Source organism: Vombatus ursinus, unplaced genomic scaffold, assembly GCF_900497805.2.
Source record: "Vombatus ursinus unplaced genomic scaffold, bare-nosed wombat genome assembly UNPS02014778.1, whole genome shotgun sequence".
In the NCBI taxonomy this organism is placed as follows: domain Eukaryota; kingdom Metazoa; phylum Chordata; class Mammalia; order Diprotodontia; family Vombatidae; genus Vombatus; species Vombatus ursinus.
In genome coordinates this window covers 21,389,038-21,403,074 of record NW_020954556.1, presented here as the reverse complement: position 1 = coordinate 21,403,074, position 14,037 = coordinate 21,389,038, and the positions used below count along the sequence as shown (strand labels likewise).

At 35.7% G+C, this 14,037-nt stretch overlaps 1 protein-coding gene across 2 annotated transcripts in view; it reads left to right on the top strand.

Annotated features, from left to right (window-relative positions):
• Nucleotides 1–14,037, top strand: part of APLF (aprataxin and PNKP like factor) — a 66,032-nt gene that overhangs the window by 29,588 nt on the left and 22,407 nt on the right. For both annotated transcript variants that reach the window (XM_027865600.1, XM_027865602.1), the window contains exon 8: nt 4,677–4,802. In XM_027865600.1, coding sequence (XP_027721401.1) covers nt 4,677–4,802 — 126 coding nt within the window. The remainder of the gene's footprint in view (nt 1–4,676; nt 4,803–14,037) is intronic.

The window sequence follows — 14,037 nt, the reverse complement described above, 5'->3', positions numbered from 1 at the left end:
CTGAATTAAGATGGTGCTGTGTGCGTGAAGGGGAGGCATGTGTGAGAGATGGTCTGCAGATCTAAATGACAAGATTTGGCTACTGATTGAATACGTCTGGAGAATGAGTGAGGACTCAGAGGGGACAATGTGATTGGGAGCCTGGGTGACTGGCAGGATGGTGGTGCTTTTGATAGAGAAGTTTGGGGGAGGAGTGAGTGTGGGGGTCTGGGAAATAATGAGTTGTTTGAGTTGAGATATTGAGTTGAGATGCTTATGGAACATCCAATTCAAAATGCCCACAAGGCAGTAGGTGGTAATGAACTGGAGCTCATAGAGTTGATAATTAAACTCTTGAGAGTTGCTAAGGTCACCAGGTGAGATTTTGTAGAGAGAAAAGAAAAACCTAGTATATTCTCTTCTAGCACCACATTGCAGACATCAGTCCCTTAACTTCTTTCTTAAGGTTTTTATTTCACTGTGTTTATTGTCTTTGAAAACAGTTACATCATTGCTTTCTTTCCCCTTGCTCTTTTGTCTGGGTTATGCCCAGTGTCCTCTACAATAGCCAGATTCATGCTAGCCGGGTGTAGTTACATCACTTGCTTTGTCTTTCTCCATTTTCAGTTCAAAGCCCACATGACCAAAACAGATCTCCAGGCAAATACTTCTCTTCAGCTCTTGCAAAGAACTTAAATAATTTGCCCTTTCTCATCCAACTTCTATTTACTGCACAGTGCTGAACTGACTGTTGAAAAGATTTTAGTTTGCAAACATTTGGCAGTAAATACTTTTCAGAAAGAATATTTGAATATTATACTTACTGAAAACTAGTTTTAAAACTGTTTACAAGCTAGAATTTGTTAGAGCTAAGTCTGTTATTAACACCAAATATGGGCAAATTATTTAAGTAGCTAGATAGTGAGAAGTTCTGCAAAACCCAACACTTTAAGAAGTGATAGCTGTGTTGGTAGTATTGCTAATCTTTGTTATGAGGTGAAGGCTCAGAATTTCTTTAATTTATGTTTCTCTAATAAAATGATTTACAGCATTCTTTCATATTGTTGCTGATAAGTATTCTTCCTTTGAAAACTGCCTGTTCATATCCTTTGATCATTTATTTATTGAAGAATGACTTTTGTTCTTATAGATTTGAATTAATTCCTTATATAACCTGATTATGAGTCTTTTATCAGAGAAACTTGTTGCAAATATTTTTTCCTAGTTAACTGTCCCATCATAAATTTTTAATTGCACTGATTTTGATAATGCAAAAAAAATTTGAAATTTTATACAATTAAAATTATTCATTTTATCTTTTCTCATCTTCTCTGTCCCCCATTTGTCCATGAACTCTTCCCCTAGCCACAGATCTGAAAGGTAGTTTCTTTCTTCTGTTTCTATTTTGTTTATGATGTCACCCTTTTTGTTTAATGTGTGTATCCATTTGGAGCTTATCTTGTTATACAGAGTGACATATTGGTTCAATCCTATTTCCACTGTTGCATGCTGACTATTCAAGAAATTTTTCTCTAAGACATATTAACTCCAGTTCCCTTTTCTCCAAAAGCATTATTTCTGAATAAACAGGAAAATATGTATGGTGTGTCATAATTTCTTAGAGTTGAGAAGGTCTTTAATGATAATTGAATCCAATTGTTCCCACCTTTTTAACAAAGGAAGAAATTTTTAAAAGATAAAACTTTTTCTTTTTTTTTTTTAAAGAAGTTTGGCTTCCTCAATTTGGGAGCGTGTAGTCATTTCTTTACACATGTACATTTCATTCTTTACAGCAGGGGTCAGCAACGGCACTAGGTATGAGAATAGGAAATGGGAAAGAGAAAAAAGGAGATTCTTATGGTAAGGCGTGTAGGATGCTGCTAAAACCAGTCATGTAAGAATATGCTAGAACTTGTTCTTTCATAACAATGGCCTTTAGGAATTCAGGATCACCTCCATATCATGATGAAGCATCAACTTTTATGAAGGCCTATTTTTATTCCTGTAGAGAAGGAGAAGGAAATAAGCATTTATATAACACCTACTGTGTACCAGACACTTTGTTAAATACTTTTTACAAATATTATTTCATTTGATCCTCAAAATAACCCTGCAAGGTGGATGCTATTATATCTCCTCTTTATAGTTGAGGCATCTGAGACAAATAGAAGTTAAGTGACTTACCCAGAATTGCACAGGTGTCTGAGGCCAGGTTTGAACTCAGATCTTCATGATTCCAGGCCTAGCTCTCTATCCACTACATCACCAGCTGCTTTTGCCAAGTCAGACTACTATCGCTACCTTGACCACCATCTCCCCTCACATCCCTTGATAGGGACAGCTCAAGACCTTGACCTCAATATCCTTGAGAATAGCAATCCTTCCAGCCTAGGCCTTGCAGCCATCATCTTGGGAGACAACCCTTCTGGAGATCAGCCTGGCAACTGCTTCTGTGGGTACTGCAGCCAGAGCTACTGAAAACCCAGAAAAGAAAGTTCTTGCAAAAGTCCTTGGCACTCTCATATGATTCAGCAATAGAAACTGATATTATTTTATCAGTGGAAATGTCATTAAAGAAGAGTTGTTATCTGCTTAGTTGCTGTACCCTGAGGACCATGGGACCTTTCCATCTGACTTATACCTGAAACCTTCCATAGGTGTTACCTCCCCCGTTAGAAGGTAAACTCCCTGAAAGCAGGGTCTGCCATACTCTTCTATTTGTATTCCCAGAGCTGAGCACAATGGTTTGCACATAGTAAGGACTTAATAAATGCTTTACTCATTTATCATCTGTATCTACTTTACTTGTATTTCCCAGTTATTATCACATTCTTATTAGAATGCATTGTATTCCTCTGGGGGAAAGTAACTAGGTTCAGATGTAAATAGGTTTGGTGAAATATATGTGTATCATCAAATGAGATAATATTTGTAAAAGCTTAGCTCAGTTTGGCATGTAGTAGATGCTATACAATTGCTTATTCCCTTCTCTCTGCTATGAATTAAGATACCCTCTTTTCACATAATCCTTCATTCTAAGAGATTAAACTGACTTTTTCAAAATTTGCAGCTTAAATTTTTTTCTGAATAATTCATACATGTAAAAAACATTTCCTTTTGGTTATATCCATGTTCTTATTTCAGTAGTGAACTTTTAGAACTTTTAGAACAGAATCAGTCAATCAAGATAGAAGCTGCAAACACCCTGTATTTTCTCATCTTGTCCTTTAACTTTCAGATTTAACTGCAAGTAGATAATTATTATCCAGATATTTGGTTTCTGAATTGTCACTTTTGAGAAATAAAATTCTATTTTATTCCAAAAGTATTGAATATCCATTGTTGTCATAAATTCACATACTTAAAAAGAGTAAAACCTTTCCCTCTTACAACAGGAAAAATGTGTTGTACGTTTCTTTTACCTTTTGAATACTGTATTCAGTTTATCCAAACACCATACTTAATATAATCAACAAATAAAACATATAAACCATTAAAATGTTATAATATTCTCTTATGTGCTTAAGTTTCATCAGCAAATGTTTATAGTTTTGAATTAATACCAGAATATTATTTTTTTTGCTTTTGATAGGTTTTTTCTTTTAGTGGTTATTTAAAAACAGTCTTTAAAAATTGTCATGCAGTGAGTTTGCTATTTTTATACTTATTGCCAGATTTTCAGTGGAATTCAGTTTTAAAGAAAGACATGAGAACGTAAATTTTGTCTTTTAATTTGAACTGCCATACCTTCTTCTCATGACTGACCAAACCAAAGTAACTTAGCTTTCATTGTACTGTTTCTTATGGTTATGGATGACTTTCATTTTTCATTAAGTAAATATTTATTAAATTATCATCAACTGCCAGGCACTAGAAATAAAAAAGATAAAATTGACAAAGTGTCTGCCCTAGAGGAGACTGTCGGGGAAGGATTGGTGAGAAGATAGAACATATAAAGCATGCCAGAAGTCTTAGTGCTGGCTTAAGCTATTTAAGCTTAAAACTGCAATAAGACTTTTGGGACACCTTGTATTTAACATCTACACAAAAAAAGGCAGGCTCTTAAAGTCTTGTGTAGTAGAACTTTGAAATTACCAGTGATTTCAGTGATACAAATCACAATTCCATCCAAATCCTAGTAGATGGCTTCATAAATTGCTGCTTAGCTAAATTGTCTCTCTCTCTCTCTCATGACACACAGTCCATCACTAATGTCTAAACTTTAAATATTCTGTACTTGAAATCTTTTCCGTTTAGGACCTGACATAGATTGGGCTCTGTTGACATAGTCTTTGAGAACCTAGTGTCAACCTCCGTATCACAATAAGGCATCAGAGTGGGATATTAGTGGGAGATTTCATATTGAAATCTCTTTTAGTAGTCTAAATCTCTTTAGTAGTAGTCTAAAAGTTCAGAAATACTAACTATATTTGAAACTTTTATGTTTATAAGGCCATTTGTCTAATGAGGACTATAAATTTGGTAAAAAAAAATAAAGTATCAGTAAAAATTAGATTGATGTTCTTGACCCCCGAATGTGATAATCTACAGCATTCTGCATTGACCTAGTGGCATAAAATAGAACCTTCTTTTAAAAATGAATTGCCTATGAGGTTGGGGTTGCCCAACATTTGAATAAAAAATGTTTCAAATTTTGCCAGTTCTTGTTTCTAACAAGGTATTTATTGAATTCATAGGAAGAACCCTGTCCATTTTCAGCAGTTCAGCCACCCTGGTGATAGGGATTACGAAGATGCACAAGTTATGAATCAAGATGAGGATGACAATAGACCTGAGTGCCCATATGGAACTTCTTGTTATAGGTACGTAAATCTATAAATGTCATTTCTGAAGGGACATCTACAGAATAGCAGAGCATTTTTATAGATAGATTCTAGCTCTTTTTGTTGTTGTTGTTGTTACCACACTCATGGTTTCAGTTTGTTGTTGTTCAGTCATTTTCAGTCATATCCAACTCTTCATGACCCCATTTGCAGTTTTCTTGGCAAAGATACTAGAATGGTTTGCCATTTTCTTCTCCAGTTCATTTTACAGATGAGGAAACTGAGGCAAACAGGGCTAGGTTAAGTGACTTACTTGGGGTCACATAGCTAGCATCTGAGGCCAAATTTGAACCCATGAAGGTGAGTCTTCTTGATTCCAAGCCCAGTGCTCTATCCATTGTGCCACCTAGCTGCCCTCCACTGTGCCTCCTAGCTCATATTGTTAGCACATTAAAATTTTTGAATAAGGATAACACATGTTAATTTTTTTGAATAATAGTATATAACTTCTCTGGAAAATTTTGGTATTTTATCACTATTTTTATTTGTGTAGACATCTGCATTGCCCTCTTTTGCCTAAAATATATTTATTACAATCTGTAACCTTTCCCATTTAGGTGATTTCAGGCTTACCCAGAAAGAATATTTAATCTCTATCCATAAAGGTCTTTCAAAATAGGAATCACAGAGTCATAGATTTAAAACTGGAAGGAGGTCACCTCATTCAGCTCCCTCATTTTATAGATAAGAAAACTGACTCCCAGAGAGGCTGAGGGTCTTGCCCAGGTCACACAGACCATAAATAATGGCATTGGAATCTGCATTCAGATCCCTTGATTCCAAGTTCAGTACTCCCAACTTCAGCTCCTGTTTCTGCTGTGCTGTGCTGCCTCCAACCAGCCATCTTAGGTGATAAATGTGATCTAGGTTAATTAAGGAGGTGACCTCTTGATGTGCTTGTTAGTCCTAATACTCTAATTTTTAACAGGAAGATATTAGGGGGAAAAGGTTGTCAGGCTAATGTCTGGTCTTCCTAGAATGTATCCCTCTTACTTGATAGGTTGTAATATGTCTTTAATCTAATTTTATTTTGACCCTTATAAGCTTAACATAAGCTTAATAATGGGGCAGGTAGGTGGCACAGTGGGTAGAGTGCTGGACTTGGAGTCAGGAAGACTGTCCTTCTGAGTTCAAAGCTGGCCTCAGATACGTAATAACTGTGTGACCCTAGCCAAGTCACTTAACCCTCTTTGCTCCAGTTTCCTCATCTGTAAAATGAACTGAAGAAGGAAATGGCAAACCATTCCAGTGTTTTTGCCAAGAAAACTCCAAATGGGGTCACAAAGAGTTGGACACTACTGAAACAGCTAATCAACAAAACTTGCCATTACCTGAAGTAGTGTTGGCTACTTTTCTATCTGTTTGAATTGACTGAATTTTCTATGTCTGTAATTCTTTTACTAAATGTGCTTTAAATTGATTTTTTTCCACTTAAAAAATATTTGTGGTACTCAGAACTTTTATTTGTAATACAGAAGCCTTGTAAGATGTATTTGATAGTATACTTAAAAACTTAAATTTTTAAAAGGAATCATTTTGTCAGACTGATTCTTAAATGCACATAGATGGACATCTCAGTTTTGGAGAACATATTCTAAGCTTAGCTTTGCAACCGCAAACAAACATTTTTGTAGACTCTCCAGCACACTAGTGAGATTAATATTATACTATTATATCAGTTATTATTATTAATTATTTAATTTGTAATTCACCTTTTTCCTTTTATTTCTATTAAAACTCAACTCCTGAAAAGGTCAGTTAGCCTCCAGACTGATGATATTTGCTCCCAGCCCTCAAGGCTCATGTTCATTAACTAGATGACTAGAATCCTACCCATCTGGGAGACCTAATTTCTATTTAGAGTATAAGCAGAATCCAGTCTGGGTGAGCCTTTGCCTGCAGTAGGGACCCCTTGTCCTTGATGCGTTCCATTAGAGTTTAGGGCAGCTCAGCTCATGAAGGGGAAAACTTGCTAGAGAGGTCTGGATTAGAGACAGCTCCCCCTTGCCCAGATGCTTGAGATGGCTGAGTCTCATGAGCAAACCATCTTCTCAGCAGGGGAACTGAAGACTTTCAGCCCTCCTCCTTGATAATGTCCACAGATCAAGGTTGATTTTCACTTGTCAGGGGAGTTCCCTTTCAGAAGTAATTTAAGGTGTTTCAGAGTCTCCTCTGGTATCTTTGGTTACCAGGAGAAACCACTGACCATCAATTTATTGATTTCTGGATAACCTAATTAATAAATTGATTATTAATTACCCAGAAACTCTGCCTCTTGGGGTTCTCACTCATCTCACTAGGTGCTGTTTGTGAGAGCAATGTTTATACTTAGAGAACAGGAGAGCCTACAGATGAAGTGGGTATTTTTGTTTGGTTACATGGAAATTTTTCACTATAACAAAGGCATTATACAATTTTTGTGATCTTAGTCTTTCTGTCTTGCCTTTGTACAAGACCAAAGGGGAAATGTTTGCCACTTTTATAACCTTAAAGTGGACCCCAGGACTATCACCAGCAGTATGAGCTTTCAGACCAAATCCAGCAACCAAAGCCTCATTTTTCTCAGTAAAGTTCAAGCAGCCATCATTGAGAACAAAGGCAGGGTTTTTAGGGTTGGGGTTTTTTTTTTTTTTGCCGTTCTTAATTAGCTCCCTCTTAAACACTTTTTGGTGGCAGAATTGTGCTGCTTGACTTCCTGGGATGCTCTTCCAATTGAGTTGGCCTCCAGGGCAGTGCCCAAATGGATTTTCTTGTACTGTTTGTCATTCCACTTTCGATATTTTCTGTGACTGTGGAACTTTCTAGTTGTGCAAAGACATGACACTTTCACATGCTGCTGTCTGGGATGACAAAAAGAGAACTGAAATGGGTATTTTTTAAAGAATCTCTACATCTTTGTTTTTAAAACTGTTTCATAAATATTTCACCTATATAAAAGATTACAGTTAGATAAAGTTCCTAAAAGAGAAGCTATGAGTAGATAGGTAAAAGGTTCCAAGAATATTAGCTTCAAGGTGGTATGGGATGATTTCCCTCCTCCTTTCTCTAGCTTTTATAATTTATATAAATCATTAAACCATAATAATTTGTCTTTCTTGAGCAAAAGGAGAGCGATACAGAAAGCCAAGAAGAATGACTTCCAAAACTTCCTATCAGGTTAAGTCTAACAAAACCTTAATTCTCTGTGTAGATCAAAGTAGACATAAAATACTTTAGCATGGTTCCTCTAAACCAGTTCACACATCAGAAGCCACATGTGCCAATGAAAAACAATCTGCTGCAGAGCTGTGGGCTTATGGCATCTTCCTTCTTAATGCAGATGGAAGCCTACAAATTAACTTCTTTTCTTTCTACTGATTAAAGTCATGACTGTCTGACCACTGATGGCATGGTGGTATTATTTATAACTTTCTGACTTGTAGGTCAATGGTTAAGTTTTTAACAAAATAGGGACACATTTTTTCAAGCAAAACAGAGAAACTATAAATAATGGCCTTTGGGTCAGTAAGTAGTTTATTTTTCAAAACAATAACAGTATATAAACCCAGCTGGGACTATTTTGCCTTGTTAATTCTTGCTATTGGTTAGTAAATGAAAAGTAATATGTTTTTTTCCTGGATTTTTTAGTGTAGCTCTCCTAGTTTTTGGATGTATGAGTGAGTCATTTACTTTTATTGTCTTGGTTAGATGGTCATAGTAGGGAGTTCACTGTAATTCTCAGCCACATTTAAGCTGTAAAAACTTGTCAGAAGTGCAAGAATCCAGAAGTAGATTATCTCTGTATTTGATTACATCAACCAACTCTGTTATGTCACTGCTTTTGGTAAGTTTCTTGATATTCCCATTTTCCCTCCAAGTACACTCATCTACCATCATCTCAGTATCTACCTGGCTACTTTTCCTCTCTGTTCCACTTTGACTTTTCTGAAATCTAGTTACCACAATTGGTAAATCTCCTAGTATACTCCTCTTTTCCTCTGCACATATATGTCATGGTTATCTCATTACTTGCTTTACAATACTTTCTCCTCTTTCGGTTCCTCTTTGGCTTATACCTTTATGTTTCTGGTCCACCTTTTTATTTTTTTTAAAGGTTATCTCATTTGAAATGTCCTGAGTGAGGTATATGTCAGTATTTATATGTTAGTACTTAAACGGGTATGTGGTTTCATTTGGTGCAGACTGCTACCTGTCGGTGACATTTCTTACCCTATGAGATTCTTTTCCATGTTCTTCCATAAGTCCTTACAGGGAATCTCCCATATACTAGAGACCTTCCTCGAGGTCTTTTAATATTCTGTGGGGATAATGTAGCATTCATACTGTATTCTTTTACTATTATTTTTGAGAATGAACTTAATTTTTGTTGGTGACAACTATGTTAGGCAGATTGTTATCTGCAAAATAGTGGGTACTATTACTACTAATAATAAGTACATCATAGGATTAGAGAAGAAACATAGATAGACTTAAGCTGATCCTCTGTCCCCATTTTAAACATGAAAACCTAAATCGTAGAGAATTTAAGTGACTTGTTTGAGGTTAGATAGTCAAATATAGCTGGAAATTTTTTAAAAGTAAACAAATCAAGTCAATAAGTATTTATTAAGTGCTTACTGTGTGCCAGGCATGATTTTGGGAATGCTAATACATGGAGAAAAAAAAAAGACAGCCCTTTTCACGGCTGCTCATCCACCTTTGGTATCCACCTTCACCCAGCTGTCCCCTGTGACTCCAAGGAGCTCTAACATGTACCATGGCCACAAACAGGCTAAGCCAAGTTAAGAGTGACTGGCAGGCTTCAGATCTGGCAGTGCGTTGGGGGAATGTCTACCCCAAGGATGTGAAGACTTTCCCTAGATGAGGACATTTGGTTCCAATGGCCATGAAGGTGGCTGAAGCAGGCACTGTGAAACTCTTAAGAGTTTGGTTAGACATCAAAAATGCCAAGGTCATCTACTGCCTCCCAGGCCATTGCCAGTCACCTTGACTTTGTCCTGCCGCTGAACTTCAGTGACTCAGAAAGAGAGAGTGATTCTGATGACTTTGCAATTCTGCAAAATCCAATTCATATGCAAGTCAAGACATCACCTGTGTTGTCATTGGTTCTCTTCAAAATGAAGAACAAACAGCAATACCTAAAAGGGAGCTGGAAAGGTCATGGAGGAGGACAGGTGATGATTGTATTCAGTATAGGGGAATGGTAGAGAAAAATCAGGAGATTCGGGAGCACAGTCCGGAGAGAAATGAAGATGTGTCTCCTTAAAATGGAGGTTCCAGAAGGATCTGGTCAATCAGAGAGAAGGCCTTGGGTGGAGGGTGCTTTTATGTGAGAGGTAGTTCGGAGGTAAAGTGAGATGCTGAGGTGAAAAGGTTTCTGTGATCTCACAGAGTAAATCCTGTGAGATAGTCAGGAGTACAATCTGGGGAGGAATGAATGATAAGTGCTCCAGCTCTAAATCCAGCATTCTTCATACTACCTCAGACTTAGTAATTATGTTGGTAGAATGAATGAATGTGCCACTACAGCTCATTAGCGGAGTCTTGATTCATTTTATAATGATTGTTAAGATAATAACAAGAGTTAGCAGAGCCAAGTTTTTAATGCTCAAATGAGATCAGGTCCAAGGGAAATATATACTTTGAGGCTGCCATCAGAAAGGAAAACAACTGTATTTTCTCTCCACCCCCAAGTAACTTTAGTGATGGCCTTAACAAGAATGAAGGTAAATAAGGAGTTCAAGATGCTCATTAGTCATATTTTAGGAAACCTTATTTTTGTTTTGTGTAATAAACCTGATTGTCAGATTTTCATGGCTTCAGAAAAGCTACGTACATTGTTAATGCCAGAAAATTCTGCTTTATTCAAGTCCCAGGTTTGTAAAGTTAAGGTGGTATGAGGATCCTTGGTGGTTAAAGTTTTACAGATCTCAGTACAACTTCTTAAGACAAGTAGGCATTTCTTGGGGTGTTCTCACTAGAAAAACTCCCTTCCTTAGAATTGATATTTGAAACAGATTGAAGTTTCAAAGATCAAAGTCTTATCAGAAATGAAAATTAGCCATTAAATAAGAAGCTAAAAAATTAGTCAAAAAAGTTGGGTGTTTTGATATAGCTTGTGCTTTAGTTTTCTTTCTTCTCTCTCTCTCTCTCTCTCTCTCTCTCTCGCTCTCTCAGCAATTGGGGTTAAGTGACTTGCCCAGGGTCACACAGCTAGTGTCAAGTGTCTGGTCTAAGACTGGATTTGAACTCAGGTCCTCCTGATTCCAGGGCCAGTGCTCTATCCACTGCGCCACCTAGCTGCCCCATTTTTCTCTTTTTTTTTAAAAAAAGTATTTATTTATTTATCTTTTGTTTTCAATATTCATTTTTATAAGAATTTGAGTTCTAAATTTTCTCCCTTCCCTCTCTCTCTTCCTCCCTCCCATTCTCCTTCTGAAGACATCATGCAATCTGATATAGGCTATACATGTACAATCATATTAAACATATTTTTACATTAGTAATGTTGTAAAAGAAGAATCAGAGCAAAAGGAAAAAATAACGAGAAGAAAAAAAAAGAAGACAGAGAAAATAGTATGCTTCCATCTGCTTTCGGACTCCGTAGTTCTTTCTCTGGATGTGGATAGCATTTTCCATCTGGCGTCTTTTGGAATTGTCTTAGATCATTGCATTGCTAAGAAGAGCTAAATCTATCAAAGTTGGTCATCAGACAATGTTGCTGTTACTGTGTACAGTGTTCTCCTGGTTTTGTTCACTTCACTCAGCATCAGTTCATGCAAGTCTTTCCAGGTTTTTCTGAAGTCTACCTGCTCACCATTTCTTATGGAACAATAGTATTCCATTCATGTCCCACAACTTGTTCAGCCGTTCCTCAATTGATAGGCATCCCCTCAATTTCCAATTCTTTGCCACCACAAAAAAAAAACTGCTATAAATATTTTTGTACATATGGGTCCTTTTCCCATTTTTCTGATCTCTTTGGGATACAGCCCTAGAAATGATATTGCTGGATCAAAGGGTATGCACACTTTTATAGCCCTTTGGGCATAGTTCCAGATTGCTCTCCAGAATGGTTGGATCAGTTCTTAACTCCACCAACAATGCTTTAGTGGTCCAGTTTTTCCACATTTTCTCCTATATTTATCATTTTTCTTTTTTGACATGTTAGCCAATGATAGGTGTCATGTGGTGCCTCAGATTTGTTTTGATTTGCATTTCTCTAATCAGTAGTGATTTAGAGCATTTTTTTCATATGACTATAGATAGCTTTAATTTCTTCCTCTGAAAACTGCCTGTTCATATCCTTTGGCTACTTATCAATTGGGGAATGACTTATATTCTTATAAATTTGACACAGTTCTCTATATATTTTAGGCTGATTTATAGTTCTATGTATTTTAGGCTAATTTATAGTTCTCTTTATTTTAGGCTAATTTACAAGCTAATTTATCTAAAATATAACTGCATATCATTTTAAGGAAAACACCATTTATTCCTTTGTTCTCTAGCATTTTTAATAGGAATGGGTGTTATATTTTGTCAGAAGCTTTTTCTACATCTGTTGAGATAATCATGTGATTTCTGTTAGTTTTGTTGTTGATATGGTCAATTGTGTTGATAGTTTTCCTCATATTGAACCAGCCCTGCACTCCTGGTGTAACTCCCAGCTGGTCATAGTTTATATCCTCATGATAGGTTGCTATAATCTCTTTGCTAAGATTTTATTTAAAAATTTTGCATCTATATTCATTAGGGAAATTGGTCTATAATTTTCTTTCTCTGTTTTGGTTTTTCCAGATTTAGGTATCAGTACCATATTTGTATCATAAAAAGATTTGGTAGGACTCCTTCTTTGCCTATTTTTCCAAATATTTTATATAGTATTAGAATTGTTCTTTAAGTGTTTCGTTGAATTTATTTGTAAATCCTGGAGTAAATGGCCCTGGAGATTTTTTCTTAGGGAGTTCGTTCATGGTTTGTTCAATTTCTTTTTCTGAAATGGGATAATTTACTTTATTTCCTCTTCTGTTAATCTGGGCAATTTATATTTTTATAAATATTCATCCATTTCACTTAGATTATCAGATTTATTGGCGTACAGTTGAGCAAAATGGCTCCTAATTATTGTTTTAGTTTTCTCTTCATTGGTGGTGACTTCACTCTTTTCGTTTTTGATACTGGTAATTTGGTTTTCTTCTTTCTTTTTTTAAATAAAATTTACCATAGGTTTATCTATTTTATTGTTTTTTTTTTCATAAAACCAGCTCTTAGTTTTATTTATTAGTTCAATAATTTTCTTAATTTCAATTTTATTAATCCTTTGATTTGCAGAATTTCTAATTTGGTATTTAATTGGAGATTTTTAATTTCTTCATTTTCTAGCTTTTTTAGTTGCATGCCCAATTTATTGATCTCCTTTTTCTCTATTTTATTTATGTAAGCATTTAGAGATATAAAATTTCCCCTAAGAATTGCTTTGGCTGCATCCCATAAGTTTTGGTATGTTGTCTCATCATTGTCATTCTCTTTGATAAAGTTACTGATTATTTCTATGATTTGTTATTTGACCTACTTATTCTTTAGGATTAGATTATTTAGTTTCCAATTAATTTTTACTCTATATTTCCATGGCCCTATATTACATATAATTTTATTGTACCATGATCTGAAAAGGATACATTTAATATTTCTGCCTTTCTGCATTGCGTTGTGAGGTTTTTATGCCCTAGTACATGGTCAATTTTTGTGTAGGTACCATATACCGCTGAGAAAAAGGTATATTCTTTTCTATCCCCATTCCATTTTTTCCAGAGGTCTACCATATTTAACTTTTCTAAAATTCTGTTCACCTTATTAATTTCTTTCTTGTTTATTTTGTCATTAGATTTATCTAGTTTTGAGAGGGGGAGGCTGAGGTCCACCACTAGTATAGTTTTTCTGTCTGTTTCTTCCTGTAACTCACTTAACTTCTCCTCTAAGAATTTAGATGCCGTACCACTTGGTGCATATATGTTTAGTAATGATATTGCTTCATTGTCTATGGTACCTTTTTAGCAGGATGTAGTTTCCTTCTTTATCTCTTTTAATTAGATCTGTTTTTGCTTTTCCTTTGAGATCAGGATTGCTACCCCTGCTTTTTTTACTTCAACGGAAGCATAATATATTCTGCTCAAGCCTTTTACTTTTACTTTGTGTGTATCTCTCTGCTTCA